At 40.2% G+C, this 20444-nt stretch overlaps 1 protein-coding gene across 9 annotated transcripts; it reads left to right on the top strand.

The window, feature by feature from the left end:
- The first annotated feature begins 59 nt into the window (after positions 1-59).
- LOC118414569 (clathrin interactor 1-like) lies at positions 60-19664 on the top strand. Of its 9 annotated transcripts, XM_035818697.1 has the most exons (16): positions 60-249; positions 1391-1592; positions 2688-2826; positions 3373-3516; positions 5958-5972; positions 8850-8982; positions 9901-9975; positions 11300-11516; positions 12157-12346; positions 12799-12891; positions 13836-13881; positions 14224-14353; positions 16408-16545; positions 17129-17258; positions 17558-17764; positions 17843-19664. In XM_035818697.1, exons 1-16 carry the CDS (start codon positions 218-220, stop codon positions 17980-17982), a joined length of 2031 nt encoding a protein of 676 aa, XP_035674590.1. In that variant the 5' UTR covers positions 60-217; the 3' UTR covers positions 17983-19664. The 9 variants fall into 9 exon arrangements, with proteins under 9 accessions (XP_035674590.1, XP_035674587.1, XP_035674585.1 ...); XM_035818694.1 differs by having other exon boundaries at positions 17132-17258; positions 17558-19664; XM_035818692.1 differs by having other exon boundaries at positions 17558-19664.
- The last annotated feature ends 780 nt before the right edge of the window (positions 19665-20444 follow it).

Below are 20444 nucleotides of genomic sequence, written 5' to 3'. Positions count from 1 at the left end.
CTTTTAGACCCTTATACCAGTTCCCGCCACGAGGACCAAGTCACTTCCGGGGTACGTTGACCTTTGTGCCGTGACGTCACAATTTCTTCCGCCATTTTACCTAGACATCGGCCATTTTCTGGTGACACGTCTGCAATCCAACTAAATCCACAGGAATCTACCCACATTTGACCTTTCTGAGATTCTAAACCAGCCACAAAGTATCCCATCTATCAAGATGTGGAAGATTCGAGAGATCACGGACAAAGTGTAAGTGGATTTTCTTGTCTTTTCCCTGACGTTTGTTCAAGGGGGTGGGTTCGCCGGAAGCTACGTGATCATATACACGAAGATATGTGTTGACTTCCGCGTCGGTGGTTCTCAACATTTCTAACTTCTTTCGGTATATTTTGATCCAGTCGTTCTTAATTTGTATAAAGGCGATTTGGGCTCGAAAACTCCTACTGAGCAACGTCCAATTTCTCTTGAATTTGCCCTCAGTAAACTCATTTGACAACCGGTTTTCTTTCGCCCACCCCTCCCCCAAAAATGATAACGGGAATAGAAATGGTATTTAGGGAGTTCATAATTTCATCATGAGAGCATGTATGATTTTATGGGAGATATCTGGTGGAATCATGCATGAACCATTCTTGAGTAGACCACTGTTTTAGTTTATTATTATAATGTATAGAAAATCTTAAGTAAAGGAACCTCCTTATACAGTATCTGTCAAAAGTGGCAAAATTTTGTCAGGGTAAAGTATGATATCTTATTTGTGTAGCTTTACTATAAAGAATGCTCTCTAAACTTGCCTTGCGTAGTGTAACAGTAGAGCCCAGAGGTCCTCATCAGGGGACTCGAACCCAGGTCCTGTCCCCTGATATACTCTGATGTTGTGCCCTTGGGAACGGCAGTTTACACAAATTTACTTTCTTCACTCATGTGAAAATGAGTACCTGCCTTTTTACAATTATAGTTAGGGACCTGGAATGGAGGTGTTTGAGGAGAGCTACACCTTGAGCACCCCTCAGACTTCAAAATTATGTTCCAAGAATTAGGTCCTGTGTATGAGGAGAGCCTCATAAAAGAACCCACCACACTTATCAGAAACAAGAAGTTTGTGCCAGTTTTTCCTGGTCAATGATCTCTTTCCTGGCTTACTTACTGCAAGGCTGGCTAGCTAGTTGGGCAACCATAGCAAGTTGGCTGTCAGTCAAACCAATTAAAAACATATTAAAATTTAGATGCTCTCTGGCAAAAACATGCAGAAGTTGCACTGCAGACACACACGAAGAAATATACATGGACAAGCCAAAACTTGCAAAAATCTTACATCCATGTGGTAAAGTCTTAAGTAATAGGAGTGTTTACAAAACCCAAGTGTAACATTTCTTCCCTTCATCTCCAGCACCAATGTGGTGATGAACTACTCCGAGGTGGAAGCGAAGGTCCGAGAAGCGACTAATGACGACGAGTGGGGCCCCCACGGGTCGCTGATGGCCGAGATCGCCAAGTACACCTTCACATACGAACACTTCCCTGAAGTCATGGGCATGCTGTGGAAGAGGATGTTAACAGAACCTAAGAAAAACTGGAGGAGACCTTACAAGGTAGGGATAGTATTCATACATATAGATCATGACCATGTAGATGTATGTGTAAAACTAACATCTATGATCTACCATAAAAAGTTACTCAAGCAATTCGAATTTGAATAAATGTTTTTAACAGTTATATGTGAGTGAGTGAGTGAGTGAGTGATATGTATCCAATAGCATCCACTATATTTTTTTTTTATCAGTCACTGGAAAAAAATCTCTTTGATAATGTTTGACTGTTAAAAATCAACCAAGGTACATAAACGTTTGTATTGAGTATACAATTACCTGTATCTTAACAGGTAATAAGATTCTTATTACCAACTTGAATACAACATTAATGTAGGCTTGGTTCAACTATTGCTATATGTGAGAAACTGGGACAGTGAAAATAAAGTTTGATGTTTTGCCAATTCTGTCATTCTTTAGGCTTTCAAAGTTTGAGGAGTTAATCTGTACCAGATGTTTATATTTGATTTATTTGTAGACCAGAGTCCATAAGTCCAACTGGACATAAAAACAAGACTGGAGCCAACTTGCTAGAAGAGCTTTTTCCACTAGCAATTATCTTGCTGTTCTAAGATACAATTTCACTATACGAGGGACAAAAAAAACCTTCCATCCCTTTCATGCAAAAAATGAAATTTTGTGACATTTTGTATCAGTAGCACTAGCACAAACCTTTCGTAATATGTGACTAGAAACTAGAAATTTGCTCCTTTGTATGCCAGTTTTACAAACTGTTAAAATTAGAATTTCACAGCTTTCTGAGATGCATCTTCCCCGTCCACTGCATGTTTGCCCCAAAACGTTGTTTTTTGCCTAAAGTAAAGGTCCATTATGTAACATTAGAACAATATAGAAAGTGGATTTTCATACCATTTCTTCACATAGTGAGCGATATTATCGCAAAAGAATTGCGCAGATCTTGTTCAGCTTGCTTTACAAATACAGTTCATGAACACTTGAAATATGAAATAATGTTGCAATTATGCTGAAAAGCAAATGTCCTTCATCTGAAGGTTTTATTCTCGAGAATATTTTGAATTTCTGGGCTGAAGTGTTGCATATTGGGCCTTTAGCAAGTTTTTTATTTTTATCTTCCAGTCCCTACTGCTGCTGTCATACTTGGTGAGGAACGGTTCTGAGCGAGTGGTCACCAGCGCGAGAGAACACATCTATGACCTGCGCCAGCTGGAAGACTACACCTTCAAGGATGAGCTGGGCAGAGACCAGGGAATAAACGGTTGGTTCTGTCCAAAATATAGCAGCACAGATAACCAAGTGTTTTTGGCTAAGACAACATTTCATTTTCAATGACTGACTGTCATCTTTCTAAAGGCAATACTGACTCGTTCTACTTTGCACTGCAGCAAGATGGTGCTGCTGCATTTTTGCTCAGTTTGCTGAGTTTTTGCTCACATTTGCTGAGGTTGACGTGAACTTACAACACCGTGAACATGCATTCTGTCTTCCATTGTGTTGCTACTGTAAATCTTAGAATGTTTGCAGTGGTTTATTTTTGTGGCGACCTCTTTACCACAAAATCATGACAGTGAATATTTGCCATGTACTGTACTACTGACTGTACTACAGAACTGTTTTGACAGCAAACATGAAACATCGCTGAAAGGCCTAGGTGTTCTACCTTTGTATAGTGAAATTAAATCTCTGCAAAACACATGAATTTACAGTATCGTTGATTAAGTCCAAATTCGAGAGATAAATTCACAATAGGGAGAAAATATTATAAAGACTTTATTTACATTAACCTCTCTCATACATTCTACAGTTCGTCAGAAAACCAAAGATTTGATTGACTTCATCCAAGACGACGAAAGACTCCGCACTGAAAGGAAAAAAGCCAAGAAGACGAAGGACAAATACATCGGCATGTCCAGCGATGCATTTGAAGGAGGCGGCAGCAGCAGATACAGTAAGTTTCTATTTCCTAAGGGTATTTAGATGTTTATTAGATAATGTTTGTTTTTAAACTTCTCCCTGCTCATCCAGCCTATTACAGGTTGTATTGGTTACACTTACAGGTGAAGTCCTGGTCTATGCCAAGTTGCTAAAGGCATTCACGTTAAGTGTCACAAACCGGCATCAATTCATTGTTTAAAATATTGCAAATTTGTTTTGATAAATAAAGAAAAAAAGCACACAGTCACAGTTGGCAAAATGGCGCAAATGGGCTAAAAGCAGCGAAAATACTTTGGTCACCGCAAATCTCTTTTTATGAATAATTAATCATTGTACGTTTGTGGTAACACTGCAATTTATCTTGTATCAAAAAGAACACATGTATCTTTCCAAGTGACTTGTATCAAAACTTAGAATGTGACATTCGGTGCATGGGCATTTTGTTTCATCTGGGCTTCAAACGCAAATGCATTGCAATTTAGCAAGATACCTGTTTTAGGAAGCGGGGAGAAGTTTACAACAAACCCATATGAAAGGGACAGAAATACTGTATACTTGTGTTTGCATATGCAGGGCTCGAAATACCACCTGCATATGCAGACTAGTGCAGGTAAAATTGGAGCTGCGAAGGTATTTCTGGTGTCTACCTGCACCTAACCTGCACTGTTCTATGAACCGGGTTTTGTACATAAATGTCCTATGATGTAGGTGTATGTGGACTGTTCTTAGCTGCATTGGCTGTTTCCACCTATAAAGTATAAAAGAAAAAAATTTCAATGGTTCCTGAACAATTTTAGTGTGATCCATACTTCCTAAAGTCAGAGTGGTGCACGTAAAATTTGTCTGGTGCAGGTAATTTTCAATGTTACCTGCACCAGTGCAGGCATGCAGAAAAAAGTATTTCGAGCCCTGATATATTATCTCTCCCTTTCATACCATCCTACCCATACATCCCTCTGAGTCCTAGTCATCTTTCATAGAAACCCTTAAAATCCTTTTAAAAAGTTCACACTCACTGTGAATGATTATCATAGGATATTAAATGTATTGTTGAATTATAGCTCTTGGATTTTAGAATTGATTGTGAGATTTGCCAGTAACTCACTAGATAGTAAAGCAGGGCTGAAAAACATATTGAAGAAAGATGCATAATTTTTCCATGCTTTGAATCATAGGACAAAGTAAATGATACATTTTCTGATGATATATTAAGTGGTTGATGATTTTTAGATAAGAATGATTCCTTTTCTGTTCCTCGCTAATGAAAACAAACTTTAATCGTTTAAAGCAGGCTTGTATACGTAGAGTAAACAGGGCTCGAAATACTGGGTGCATGTGCACCCAGGTACACCCAAAATTGGAGCTGTGCACCCAAATATTTTATGTGGGTGCACAGGGTGCACCCAAATATTTTCGTAGGTTTATGTGTGTAAAGATATCAAAGTATACTAGTATATATCATATTCTTACTAATGTTAGAAAGATAACAAAAATGTCTGTCATGGTACTTGTTTAAGAATTTGATAGCTTGTAACAAGGTTTTGCTATTAGGTTATTACTTCAATGTAAGTGGTGCACCCAAAAATTTTTTGGTGCACCCAATCTTTTAATCTGGGTTCACCAGTGCACCTAATCCCAAAAATGAATTTCGAGCCCTGGTAAATGTGTAGAGCATTTTTTTTAGTCTTACATAATTTTGTATGCTGAACTGCATTTCAGTGATAGTCTTGTGATAGCAAATGGTATATGCAGACATGGTACAGCAGTCTTGTTAACATCGAGTTATACTTTTAAGTATTTAAAAACATACCTGTAAGTACAATACAGACATAAATCTGGAATCGCTCTCAGAAAATCAAGAGCACTCAAGTTTCTTTACCATGGATTCTGTTTTATTTTTTATTACTCATTATGGTTTTCCTCATCTTTTCTTGTGTTATTGTCCAATTGCATCCTAACTTGCTGTCGATGCTCAATCAGTCAGCATGGTATCCATCCTATATTACATATAGCTCCACTTCTCTCCTCTGATTTGTTCTTTTACATTTGATGGAGAAATAATTCTCATTTGAAACTTTGAATATTCAACCCTACAAGATGAATGAATAAAAAAAGACTGATGAAATGTAGAGGTGAGAGTTTTGACTTGCTCCAGGTCTAACTGTCTTTGGCATGGTGACAGACTTTGAACAGACACTCGTACGTTTAATCCCATTCTTCTGTTTCTGAGAAAGACTTGAAGCCTCCATGCATCAGAAGAGCAAATCAAAGTCAGAATAGGATGGATTCCAAGCTATGCACACTACCATGCTAACACTAACGGGTGTTTCCTAATGCACATTATCCTTGGGTGTGTTGGATTGCTGCTATGTTCCCACTGATTTTGTTTGTGCACTGATATAACACTTGTAATCTGCCTGATTTTTGCTCCTCTCTCTCCACTCTTTCTCACAGAAAGGAGCCCTGATGGTAGGACCTGGTTCTTTTTATACGCTGTCCCGCTGTTTTCACACAAGCAAGTTTTAGTTTTAACCAGCGTTCTAGCCAGTGTCCGTCCTACTGTCCTTACGGTATTTTGCTGCTGGGGACAGACATAAATTTTGCCTATTCCATCCTCTGTGATGGACAAAAATTGTAAACAGATTAAAAGAGATGCAAGCAAAATTTGCCCTCCAAATGCAGGAAATAGCATTTCAGAGGGTCTAGAGTTTAAAATGTTCCAGGGGGAACATGCTCCCGGACCCCCCCTAGGATTGTTGCACCTGTGCTCGTCAGGATTTCCAAATTCAAAATCCAGGGGACGGGAAAAAATTGAGGCTGGCTAGAACACTGGTTTTAACACAAGATGCTCATTGATGTAAACTGTAGAAGTAGTACTGGATGCATTTTTATTATCATAACAAGATATGATGCTGCTTATACTAAAGTTGTAGGAAGTACATGGTACGTGTATTCATTTTTAAGTGGCCCAAACAGGGATTCATTTAAAGATATTAAAGTTGGAGGGACAATATGAAGGTTTTTCACCTCGGCTAATCCACGTGAGTTTAGTTCCACCAGGCTCCCTCATGTGTGGCATTGTAATTACTTGTTTTTGATGTAGGAAAATTTATAGTAACTTTCGACCCTGTCACTTGAAGTAGTTCAGTCAGACAGGTATTGTAGAAAGCACTTAGTGACCATGCTGTCTTCTGTAGTAGTTCAGATATGTTTTTTGTCCAAAGTGTCTGGTCTGTAAACTGTGTAAACAGTCCCGTTTGACCGACTAATTGAAGTACTACTATTTCTTTATATTGGAGTATTGTGCCTTTGTACAGTACAGTTCATTGAAGATCTGGTAAAAGATGAGTTTTGCAGAATTATTGACAGGGTAATGATTTATTAAGATTTCGAATATGACACATCCGGTAGGATGTACCGGAATAATTTACCTGCTGTAGCCAGGGTCGGGGTAAAGCCTTGTGCATTGTTGTGTGGTAACATCACACGGTAAGACCTGCATAGCTGCATGCACCCCTGTCACCTCTGCCTGTCCTACACAAACAATCCCACCCTTGTGCACTGTCCTGGGCTTTGTACGTCCTCAAGTCCCGGTGTGAGGAAAGCTAGCTCAGTCCACACCTAGTCCTGAGAAATCATGATGAACATAGGTAGACATAGGCAAGGGTACTGTCCTGTGCTTCTAGGTGAGTTCATTTCACTTCCAACTGTGTTTATACTGTGAACATGTGTTAACAAGAAGCATTAGTGATGGTCTGTTGAACAATGATTCAAAAGAAGTAATGATATTAAGCTAAGCATGTGTCTTGGTTGTAGTTAAGTGTAGTTAGGCACCACATGTGTACATTGCTTTAGCCATAAGGTTTGTCTGTTATATTATAAGTGTGTCTGTAAAACCTGTTTTTCTGAGACGGCCATATCCGGTTCAATGACTACGTGGCTTGTCCTGCCATTATTGGCACATGTCTGGTCGGAGAGGACACATGCCTTGCACCTTTCACGGTACCTTGACTTGGAAACACAATTGTTCACCATCAGGTCTACATGAATTTGTACTCAAAGCCCTGCCAATATTTCGTGATTACAGAAGGGAGTAGAGTATTCAGTGCAATGAGAGATATGCAGTCTTCTGCAGTAGTTTTGGTGTTTTTTGGCTCTTCTCAGTCATGGTCTGGCAGTGATCTGGTATGGTGCCCAGGGCAGAAGCGATCAGTGCCAAAGTACTCGCAGACTAGACAGGCAAACATCATGATCAGAATAAATATTTGGAGGACTGAATCCAGACATTTGGAGTACTATTGTACGGATGCGAAACGTTTTGATAATTGTGGAATTCTACCAACAATTACAGAAAGTGATGTTATCATCAAATTTCAGGATAAAGACAAACTTATCCTTTATATACTGGAGGCTAAAAGAAACAATCATTGGAAAATTTCTTTGTCCAAAGGCTACACCAATTTGCAAATGTACGTGAGTAAATGGGGATACATAAAGACCACATGTTTGGAAATTTGTTTTCTATTTAACTTAAGAAAAAAACTCATAATCCATACTTGATATCAACCTTAAAATATCAATATTTTGTACCAACTGTAAAGCCCTTGTCTTTCATTTAACTAATAAATAAGTAATATAGTATGCATTGCAGTTGAAATTCACCATTGAATTTTAATCAGACAACAATATTGACTTTGCGGCTCATTTAGTACAGGATACCTGTTTCTTTTTGGCAACACCTCAGGGATGGAAGCATTTTAACGGTATCACGATCAATCTGAAAATATCAAGAAAATTGTATGAATGCGTTCCCACAGAATCATTTTTTAGATATTTATTTTTTCCTACTATTCTAATGATTTTCCCCAAAAAGTCTGATGGCCAAAGAACTGAATTTGCATGGCCTAACAGGGTTCGAAATACACATACTTAACTTGCAATTTGCACATAATTTTTGAGATTTGCATGTAAAATTATTCTGAAGTTGCAATCTTGCATGTTGAAAATACCTGGCCTATTGGAAAAATACTGAGGAATTACAGTTTAAACCCCCTACTCTTAGACAAAAAAACATATGGACGTGTGTCATTATCCTTTCTTGTTTTTGCCAGTAACTTTCTCCGGTAGCTTTGCTAGATGTAATCAAAATTCACCGATTCAAGCTAGCGATACTCGTCGCCATCGCCGCCTAGTTGTATTTTGCATGTAAATTTTTCAAATTGCATGTAAAATTTTTGCCAACTTGCAATTTTGCATGTAGCAAAAAAAAAGTATTTCGATCCCTGCCTAAGATACCATTGAATGTTGTCAGCAGTGCTCACCTGTAAGCTTTATTACCTCCCCCAGGTGACAGGTACGACCCCGAGCCACGTAACATGAGTGCCATGAAGGAGTACGACGACGAGATTGAAAGACAGAACAAAACACGGCCCAAGTTCAGCCTTCCAGCCCGCATCTTTGAAGACTCACCAGCAGGAAGGTATGTGCACCTCTCTAGTGTAAAAGTTTATCAATTTTTTTGCGACACCTCTGGGGTGGAGGTCTTTATTACTAATGCTTTGGTTACATTTTACAATGCCGAATACTACATACATGCACTGTGTCAGATATTTCTCAGATGCAGAACTTTTTCAGCATGGAAAGAAATACTCATGATTTCTTCTTTTATTCCATACTAATGGCAGGGTCACAATGGCAAACTGGGATAAAAGATAACAAAACACACAAAACATAATCACAAGCATGACTTGTACATATTTCTTTATATACACATTTATTTTTCATTCCTGCAAACAATCTGGTTGCCCCCAGTTTAGAAATGTGACCCTGGGATAAGAAGACAGTGTTTTTGTCTCTTTAAGCGTGTCATACATATACTGATACATGTACATGCCCAAACGGGGTGATAGGAAATACTTACATTGACTAGACTACCATTACTAAAAAAAGCTTTAAAAGATAAGAAAAGGAGACTCAGACCCAGAAAACATGAAATTACGGCATGTTTTTAGTAGGTCCACATAAAAGTATAGAATAACCTGACAACAGCGCTCTAGACTATGCTAAATTTATATTGTACTTGTTCGTGTATGCTCCTATATTTGGGAGAAAAGTCAACTGTTTTGGTGTCGCACACATTCCCAAACTAGTCTAGAGTGCTGGCTAGTTACTGTAAATCTTAACACTTTTGCAGTGGTTTCCGTTATAACCTCGACATCGCAACACTGAGTATGCATTTCCAATGTACTACAACAGAACTACAGAAATTACTACAATTTTAAACACCGGGAAACCCTGTACCGTCCTCTACCCGAGGAATATAACCACTGCAAAAGTAAGAGAATTTACAGTAGCCCCAACATTGGAGTGAGATGTGGTTTCCGCTCTCCCCCCACAGCATAGGAGAGTCAGACGAGGATGAAGGGTACGCAGATGAACCCACGAACAGAAAAGGAAAGAAATGGCAAAAAGAGTGAGCACATCTGTAGACACCCTTGCCTAGTACTAAACACGGCTTGGATCTGCTCTCTTTGCTGTTACTGTTACTGTTAGTGTTAGTGGGGGTGGCTTGTTTTTGTCCTGATGGTCTCCATAAGCACTGCCCTATAGTTTTATCTCTCTGGTGCATGTGTTAATGTAAACATGGAATTCTGCCTTTAACAAAACTCTTTCTTTTCAAAGGGCTGTTATCATCTCTTACAAGGCTTCTCAATGACTAATATTTTGAATTTTAGATGATTTTAGACAATACATGTGCTGCACATGCACTGTGTCTGTTTGCCTGCCTTTCCAGAAACAGCATGAGTCCTGGACTCTGTTGATTTTTAGAGATGGACAGAAATTACCTTCCCAAAAATTATGGACAAAAATTGGATTTACTGATATTTTCATCAGTACCTTGTAAAACATTTCCACAAAACAGCCACAAAACCCAAATGAAGTGACAAAAAAATTATCCCCTCAAAATACACAAAATAACTTAACAGAATCACCTTGATTCCTTGCGCTTTTGAATTTGATTCGGCAAACCAATAGGACAGATACAAATTTTTAGCTCAAGTGAGCCCTAGCACGACATATTTCAAAGACTGCCATTAGACATGCATACATTTGAAGCTCAGTGTTGATGTGCTTACACTGCTATCTTTCCAACCACCTGATACTGACCATGCTGGGTGTGATATGTATATATGCATGTACCTTCCTGGTGTACTATTGCTATGTTATAGGTGGCTTTCTTCTGCTCTTCATTTTGTCTGGTCATTTTCATGTTTGTACTTCATGACAGCCTTATTCAAGAATGACATTACAAAGTCAGGCGATTAACTGATTGTACATCTCCTTTTGGTACAAGGCAACAGCTTTGCTTGCAATTAGGCACTACAAAAGACTGTTTTTTGGTCTGTTCTGCTTCATTTATCTTACTGTTGTTTTCAGTAGTACGATCATCTTGAGTAAGGCTATATTAAAAACTAGTGTAGCTCTAGATCTAGCTTTAGGTACAGCAGCATAATTTCTTGATTATCTAATTTACTGCTATCCTTGTTAGATTGAAAAAAAAATATTTGACCAGCCTTGTGTATTGACTTTGACTCCTTTTGTAGCATTCGGGTCTATCATAGGATCTTTTTAGTTTTATCTCGCTCTCGCTGTTTTTTATTTTTTATTTTACTGCAAAGATCTGAGAACTAAAGTAAAAGATTAAGATGCTGTGGCCTGAGTACAGATCTGAGTACAGGTCTCTGTGTACAGATGATGTACTCTTTTGTTTACCTGTACCTCTCTGGTAACCGTAGCAATGGCGGAAGCGGGGGCGGTGGTGACGAGGACGCAGAGGAAGCCTACAGCGACAGCGAGGACAGGGGGAGTAACTCGTTCAAAGACGAAGAGACGTACGAGTCCCACGAAACAACGATGACAACGAGAAAAGAGCGCGTGACCAAGAGGACCTCGAGAGGCAAGATTGACCTAGGGGCTGCAGCCTCGTATGGGAAGACTGCAGGAAGGACAGAGGTAAGGGCATGCCTGTGAATTTTTCGGTTCTCAGATGTAAGAAAGTGACGTAAAAAATGGCCTTTATCTAGGACATGTTTATGGTGCTGTCTGTAGACGTAGTTAGGTGTGTTTGTGTACAACATTACTGGATATATATGTATATGACACAGTATGATATTTGGTATGTACATGGGTATCAGCAAAGCAAAGGACAGGTTGGATTATGCACCTCCTTGCAGCTGTCTAAGGTACATCAGCAGAAGGTTGAGTTTTGGACATGCTATGGTTATGATTTTTTTAAATGGTAGATAGCCCTTGGAGTCGTGAAGAAGTGGTATAGGTTTGTCCATAAAGGTTGGACATCCAGGTAATAAGATATACCAAATAGCAGTGGGCCCAAACCTATACCACACACCAAAGAGCAATTGCAACAACTGGATATGACTTTGGAAACAGATGTTTCAGATAACATCCGTTATCTTTTGTCAGTGATACCAAAATCATATCCAGTTGCCTGAGAAATTGCTATTTGGCGCTTGGTATATAGGTTTGGGCCCACTAGTGGCTTTTTTTAAAACTGCAGGGGTAGGTCTTATTTGAGACTTCAACTGTTAACTCTTCACACTCCACCCTAACTCTTCACACTCCACCCTAACAGGAGACAAAGGAAGCCAACCCCGTTGCAGCGAAGCCTACCAACGACCTTGACCTTCTAGTTGACACTGCCCCGCCCGTCATGCAGCCGACCAGTCCTGCTGGCTCCTCGTCAGGGTTTGCAAACTTCGCAGACTTCAACTCCGCTCCCGCAACGGACGGGTTCGACCCCCGTGGGAGGACCGTCTCTCAAGGTAAGAAAACACTATCTTAACATGAAACATATTTTCCCTCTATTGTGTTTATGGAAAGAATCAGCTCATGTATTTGTCTTGATGTCCCATTCCAAACAAAACAGTAGAAATAAATGTACATCCAGTAAATGGGAGCAGAGTTAATTTGTATATCCCGGTAACCAAGCCTATTACATCTGCAAAAGCTCTTTTGTCTTCTTCCCAAATATTGGCAAAGACGACGAAAGAAAATAGGCAGCTATGATACTAGGTGTGGATACCAAGCTAAAACGGGAATAGCATGGCGCTTATGAAGCATTAAAAATGTTACTGTCAAGCTATTCAAACTTTTTTTTTCCAGTATTTTGTTTATTTGCAGCAGGATCTGTGTGGTTCAATAACGAAAAATGATCAAACACAAACAAATTGTGACAATGCCTAATTTGAAGTCTTTACTTGACTGTCTCGCCCAGCTCTAGGCTCACAGTCACAGACGTTGTTAGATCTCAGTGCCCCGGCCTCAAGCCAGTACACTGCATTCACCTCCACCAGTTTTCCCACACTGTGTAGGTACCACCGTACTACTAACTGTGGTGGTGCTGCTACTAACTGTGGTGGTGTTGTCATGTCGTGCACACTCGTGTCATGGTCTTCATGTATTGTCTTTTGGCAGCCTTTATGTGTATTTTGCAGATTTCTTGTTTGTATGTGTCCCAATATGTGTCCTTATTCTGTACGCAAATAGACCTGTGTTATTGGTCATGGCTGTCACCAGCTTTGCATTATTTTCCTGTTCCATTCATCATTTGGGAGCCCATGTTGTTCAACTTTTGTTGTTTGATCCATGACTTCAAACTTACGAAAATACATTTTCATCAATTTCATGTCATAAATTTCAGAATTTTGAATGGACAGGTTGAATTTTTTTCGTCTCAACAAGGGGATGGGTCCTGGAGACAGCCCTGGTACTTGTGCACTGTACTTGTACCTGTCAAATTGTGTTTGTATCATTGTGGCTCTTAACAAACTTGTCTACAAGCCATGTAAATAACATGGGATGGGAGGATCAGTCCAAATCAGCTGATGAGTCCACAAAATGATCAGCTCTTTCACAAACAGGGCAAAACTTATATCACCTGAAGTGAGATTTTTGAAGTACTCATCAACACAGTATACTAGTAACAAAGGCAGAAATAGAACTTTAGAAGCCAATAATAAAACTACAAAGATGAAATTGTTTTTGTTGGTTGAAGAGCACTGGCATCCCTAATCCATTGTTTAACTGAACTTGGGTTCTTGAACCATCCTCTAAATCATGTTTAACAACATTATGCAGGTGACAGGCTAGAACATGAGGACAAACCTTAGTTATGTTACCAGTTCACACCCAATTCTGTGTTATGAATAATTAGCTGTCTGTGTTTAACTGTAAATGTACACATCACAACCATTGACCCTTACCATATGCTATGTCACTACTTATTTTTCTGTAATGTTTGCTGTTTTCCAGCATCTCAGGGCAGTGATTTTGGTGCATTCCAAGCAGTTCCAAACAGGTAGGAAGGTTTTTATCTGTTGGGTGTCCTGCAATGAAAAGCTTTTATTGTTATAAAAGCCTACCATATGTGCTGTAGAAGTGATAGGTCGTAGGTGCATTACAAAACTTGTGTACCATAGCTCCTCATCTAATAGTATGGTGTGCTGCTTGTTATATTGGACACGGGGGGTCACAAAGTAAGGGGGTGAAGTCTGCCATCTATAACTGTTGTATTTTAAGAAGCTTGCGGTTATTACTTACTAGTATTGCTACCATTGAGACAGGTGTCATGTTGCTCTCTCAGAATAGTGTTGAAAAATTGATACCCGATTTAATGTCTGATTCTGTTTTTATACGTCAGTCCTCCAGAGCAGTCCTACTCGGCATTCCAGTCCACAGAATTCTCCACCACCACGTCCACCAACATGGCGTCTGCCAACGTGAGTAACCAGGCACTGCTGGGGGCCATGATCGCACCACAACCCATGCAGGTAAGCAAGACTCCAACCACTAGGGCTTGTTGTCTGAATTTCTTTGTCAGGTTGGTAAAGCCCTTGTCACAATTAGCAGACTATGACCTCCGGACCTTCTATAGTCCATGGCTGGGAGTTAGTCATGGGCAAGGTCTGCTGTGGTTGGTAGTAGCCTCCATAGTAGGCTCTCTGGGCAAAAGTGTATTATGAGCCAAAAAAAGGCCCAGAGAGCCTGCTGTGGAGGCTGTGTTTTGGAGTTGGTTGACAAGTTTACCTACCAGTCATCTGTGCCAGCCAACTATAAATTTTTGACAATCAAAGTCAGGGAATTCTTACACAACAAATTGTTGAGGTAGTCGATAAGACATCAGACGGCTGACACACACGATTTACCGGTTTCGACCTTTCATTCTTAAGTCTTCATCAGAATGACAAATTGTTGAGGTTTCATCAGTGAACATCTGTCACCTTCCTCTGGAGTAAGGGCAATACCGACTTGTTCTAGTTTGCTAGGTCTCCAGGTGTCAGTATTGCGCTTAGGAAGGGGACAAACAATCACAAAAACATCATTCATAGCTTGGGAGAATGACAGCTCAGAGACGATGGTATTCTACCGGTTTTGACTTTATCTTTTTCAAGAATCATCATCAAGAATCACAAAAACATCAGCTACTGTACTTATCTATATCTTTGTTCTGTACAGTACAAAGAACTTTGTCGTGCAATTATTTTTTATAGTATTATGTGTTGTGTGATAGTTTGTACTGCAGATTTAAATACTGATATGTTAGAGCACAAAACTATGTGTGACTTTGATGTGCTGTCTTCTTAATTTCCTACATACTAATCCATAAAATATGAACTAATAAGAAAAAAAGGGTTGCCTATATCTGAACATATTTTCTTATGTTAAGTTAGTACACAACCCTATTTTTCTGCTGTATTGCAGAAAAGTAGTGTTTTGTGCATAACTAAACTATGTTCAATATATTTGTCAACCTAATGTTACTGTATACTCTAATGATAATCTGTAATTAACCACTAATTAAGACTTACTACACTTTAACCTTGTATTCATCCTATACTAACTCAAAAGGTTTGATCCTTTGATTGCTTCTACGTAGAATATTCTGGCACCTATTAATAATAATAGAGAAATGATTGGCATTTGAATATGTGGCTAAAAAATAGGAAGGAGTTCTTATTAGCTCTGAGTCACAGTGTACCACGTTTAAACAGGGTTTGTACAAGCTTTTGGAAGTTCAAGCCCTGTTACATTCTCTGAGTGAAATATTTGATGCCGGAAATAATGCTGGATGTAAGGACCAAACATTTTCAATAGGACAAGGGCCAGCATAAGAAGCAATCTTTGGGTTAAACTGGTATGTGATAAACACCAAACTAAACACACCGCCTGGTCCCTGTCACACAACCACTAATACAAGATAGAGCTGTACTCTTCAACACTAACATTAACACTGTCAACAAGCAACTCTTCTCTGGAACCTGGTGTTCAGTGGAAGGTTTATCCTGCGCACACTCTGGACCTTGCCAAATCTCTAAGAGTAAAGAGTTTTGCATTACTGTTGCAAATGCTAACCCCTAAATGTATAATCACAAGCAACTTAGAACAACTGCACTACCTCCTAATGGTGGAGGTTTCTATCCCTAATTAAGTGCTGTCCCAGTGTTCCCTATCTTTGGGTAAATTTCCTACTTGCACCCATGTTGGCCATGGAATCCAGTGAATCACCTCCCCAATTTGATTCAAAACACCCTCATTTAAATCTTGCATATCATATCAGTCTTCACTCAGATGTCTTTCCATCTGTTCTCTTTGTTTATCCCACTATCTTCTCATCAACCCAACTTCTCATGCCTTGTGTTTTCTTTTGTTTTCAAAATTTCTGTGTCATTGTTTTTCAGGTTTTTTTTTCTTGTCAGTATCTTTTTTTTTCTTTACAGCACACTACATGAAGTTTGCATACAGCATCAACTCCCTTGCCTTTCTTTCTTTTAAAAGTTGTTTTTAGCTATAGTTTCCCTTTTGTTTGTTGTTTACTTTTCCGTAGATGATGCAGCCAATGGGGGCCGCGCCCCTTCAGCCCCAGCCCGTCCTGCAGCCGAGTCAGCCCCAGTTCCCATCTATCACTCCCCAGCCTTCTAGTTCTACTCCCCCTGCTTCTGCCTCTGAGGCAGGCACTCCACAGGTAGTGCTGTTTGTTTCCTCCACTCTTTTCAGTTTCAGTTGATTTGTTTTGCTGGGATATGCAAAAATGTACATGTCCTCACGCTGGCCGTTTTCAGTGATTCCCTGATAAGATAACATCACACTACAACGAATTATCATAATGAGGGTCAACAAAATAAACATACCTTCATGAAAGTAGAAATTGTAAGTAATTCATGATGCAAATAAATCAATATCATATATGGTAATGTATGCTCATCCATATATCAAATCGTAACAACAGGAAGTTAAACAGTGAATCAAGGTAAAGTAAAATGATATACAGGGACAAAACCCTGGGAGCAGATAACAGACAGAGACAAACAATCAGAGCAAAATCTGCAGTCTGGAAGAACAATAACAGGTTGTTAAAAAAATTAAGGTGGTCACAAGGTTGATGGACAGGTCAAGTTTAAGGTTGTGGTGTTTGCATGGTTAAAAGATACTTATTCAAGTGTACAATACAAGTATTTTAGATTCAACTTTCTCTGAAAGTTTGCAATTTACCATGAGTAATAAGCCTCTCTCTCAGTCGGACTTACAACTATTTGGTTTGTTCCCAGAAGCCAGTCGCTCGACTGTGGGCCAACACTAACGTCAACATTAACCTGGACAACCTGAGCCCAGGACGGCAGCCGGAGAGACCGGCACAACCCAGTATGAACCAGCTGGCTGGACAGAGTCCTATGGGTGGTAAGGAAGCCTCCTACCTATGTGCATGTATCAATGTGGGTTATTTTACAGTATCTATTCCTTTCATGTGTAAGTTTGTACTGGCCGGGTTGGCAAAAAATGGTGTAACTGGAGACTTGTAGGATGGTGACTCTGTACGTGTTTGTGTATGAGCAATTTTGTATGTGTGCGTGTTTGTTAGTGTCTGTGTGAGGTCGTTGTGTGTGTGTTCTGACCTGTACGGAAATGTTGAAGTCTTCCATCTCTGGATGCCTTATTCTCCTCATGTAGTGACCAGTTTGTTTGCTTTGCTTCCACAGGAATGCCAGCAGGCATGACGTCCCCACAACAAATGATGAGCCCAACCAGCCCCATGGGAGGTATGCCCGCCAACATGGCCGCCATGCCCACCAGCATGGGTCCCATCACGTCGGGGATGGGCAACATGCAGCTGGGCACCAACCCTCAGATGATGAACCCCATGATGCAGCCAATGGGCATGCAAGGAACGATGGGTATGCAGCCGGGAATGGGGATGCAAGGCAACATGGGAATGCAGCCAGGAATGGGGATGGGCATGCAAGGCACCATGGGTATGCAGCCAGGGATGCAGCAGGGAATGGGGATGCAAGGAACCATGGGAATGCAGCAGGGCATGATGGGAGGAGGAATGGGAGCAGTACCAAACCCGATGCAACAGAGACAAGACAAAGCATTTGCTGCTTTTGGAAACTTTGGGAAATGATGTAACAATGGACAATAGAACATTTCAGAGACATTTTCAGTCACGTTTTCTTATCTCGCTGTACTAGAGTAGATTAAATGTATTGGGGTCAGAAAGAAAATCTGGGGAAAATTCCATAGCAGATCATACTTACAGTGTGCCAATATCAGGTAAGAAGTAAGAAAAACACAGACTTATGAATTATTTCCAAAATTCATGTATGACACTTAGATTATGCAAAAGAAAAGGATGGATATACTTTCAGGGTCCACACAAAAATGTACACAACAGTATTGCAGACTTCATTTTGTGAAATTACAACCTGATCAAGTTTAGATTCTCACTGTGTTTACAGAACAGTGACTGCTTTTCTTCTTTTTGGCAATGCCTCAGGGGCATAGCCTTTTAAACAGCAAATCTTCTTCTTCTTCTTCTTATCTCAAATCTTCTTGCAAGAACAGCTCCACATGTTGTTAGACTGTACCTAGCAGTGCTGCAAGTGCCTGCATTAGGCAGTAACATTTTATTCCCTTCGTACTCGGACAAAGATATTGCAAGAGGACACATGATAAAAGAGGGCTAGGAGGAAAACTTGGATTTGACTAGATTCTCTGTTCCTTTGTTACTATGTCAGTTTTTATTTTGACCAACCAGCATTGTTTTTTTTAAATCAACCAACAAATTGATCAGGCGTGGCCTTAGTTCAGAGAAAGGTATTAATGCATTGGAGTTCTTCGTACAGTAACAGGGAGATTGAGTGTTGATTTGGATATGTGATAAGGGTAAATGATCCATACAATGTATGGAGAAACGAGACATGCCCACATTAGGAACTTCACTAATAATACCGATTAAGAATTAGCATGTGGCTGTTTTAAATACTTGTAATTACAGAAAATATTGTATATATATTCAAAGTTATGTACCTGTACAGTCAAATCTTGGTAATTGTTCCATGGTTAATGATAATGATAATATTAAGGAAAAGTCACATTGTAGTGTAGACATGCAAATCTATTTTTCACCTGTCTGTTTTGTAGCTAGCGTTTGCTAATTCTTGCACATTCCAAGAACAACTCTTTTAGGGGTAGTCTCAAAACATTATGTGCAGGTTCCACTCAGAATCAGTTTTTTAAGTGAAACCAAACTGCAGTTCAGTAAGGAAGGTTCGAGTTTTGTGTATGGTCACATTTTTCGCTGGTATACATGGATTAGTTTGTGTGTGCTCTTGCAAACTGTATCTAGCTTCCTGTTGGTCACCTTTGATGATGGCACTCTTGAGAGTACATCTGTAGTTAACCCTGACACATGCTAACAAAACAAGTGCAACAGCTATTAAATCCCCATTACCATCAACTATCTATTGTCTATCGTGTGCAGAACAGAAGTGATGTTCATACTACTTGTAGTGATGGACAAACCTTATGTTCCCCTTGCAGTTGTCACCAGTGTACAGGAAAGAACTCAAGCTGTGCTGTGCAATTTGAGCATGTATTTTCCAGCTACACATATCAGGATCTCTTCCTAAATGGTAGTTTATTATAAACATGTCATGGGTAAATTCGACATTAATTTTTTTTGTGATGTTACAATCAAGATGCATGCAAGACAGTATGATTACATTTAACTGCCACAAAGTACATGTTTTTGTCTACGTTACAATGCTAATTCTCCGTTCTCAATAAATATGAAGATTTTATTTACTAGGTGTTTTATGTGTGTATGTTTTAGTGTTGAATGACACACCGACAAGACCGGTGCCCCTGCCCCTGGTGCTGATTGATACGTGAACAAGTCTTTTGCCCCTGTCACTAGTGTTGAATGACACACCGACAAGACCGGTGCCCCAGCCCCTGGTGCTGATTGATACGTGAACAAGTCTTTTGCCCCTGTCACTAGTGTTGAATGACACACCGGCAAGACCGGTGCCCCTGTCCCTGGTGCTGATTGATACGTGAACAAGTCTTTTGTCCCTTTTGCAAGTGCTGAATGACTGCTGTCCCTGTCCCTGGTTCTGAATGGCACACCAACAAGACTGGCGCCTCTGTCCCTGGTGCTGAATGACACACCAACAAGACTGGCACCTCTGTGCCTGGTGCTGAATGACACACCAACAAGACTGGCGCCCCTGTCCCTGGTGCTGAATGACACACTGACAAGACTGGCGCCTCTGGTTCTGAATGACACACCAACAAGACTGGCGCCTCTGTCCCTGGTGCTGAATGACACACCAACAAGACTGGCGCCCCTGTCCCTGGTGCTGAATGACACACTGACAAGACTGGCGCCCCTGTCCCTGGTGCTGAATGACACACTGACAAGACTGGCGCCTCTGGTTCTGAATGACACACCAACAAGACTGGCGCCTCTGTCCCTGGTGCTGAATGACACACTGACAAGACTGGCGCCTCTGTCCCTGGTGCTGAATGACTGACAAGACTGGCGCCTCTGTCCCTGGTGCTGAATGACACTGACAAGACTGG

This window comes from Branchiostoma floridae, chromosome 4 (genome assembly GCF_000003815.2).
Source record: "Branchiostoma floridae strain S238N-H82 chromosome 4, Bfl_VNyyK, whole genome shotgun sequence".
Classification (NCBI taxonomy): Eukaryota; Metazoa; Chordata; class Leptocardii; order Amphioxiformes; family Branchiostomatidae; genus Branchiostoma; species Branchiostoma floridae.
This window is presented reverse-complemented; position numbering and strand designations above follow the sequence as displayed.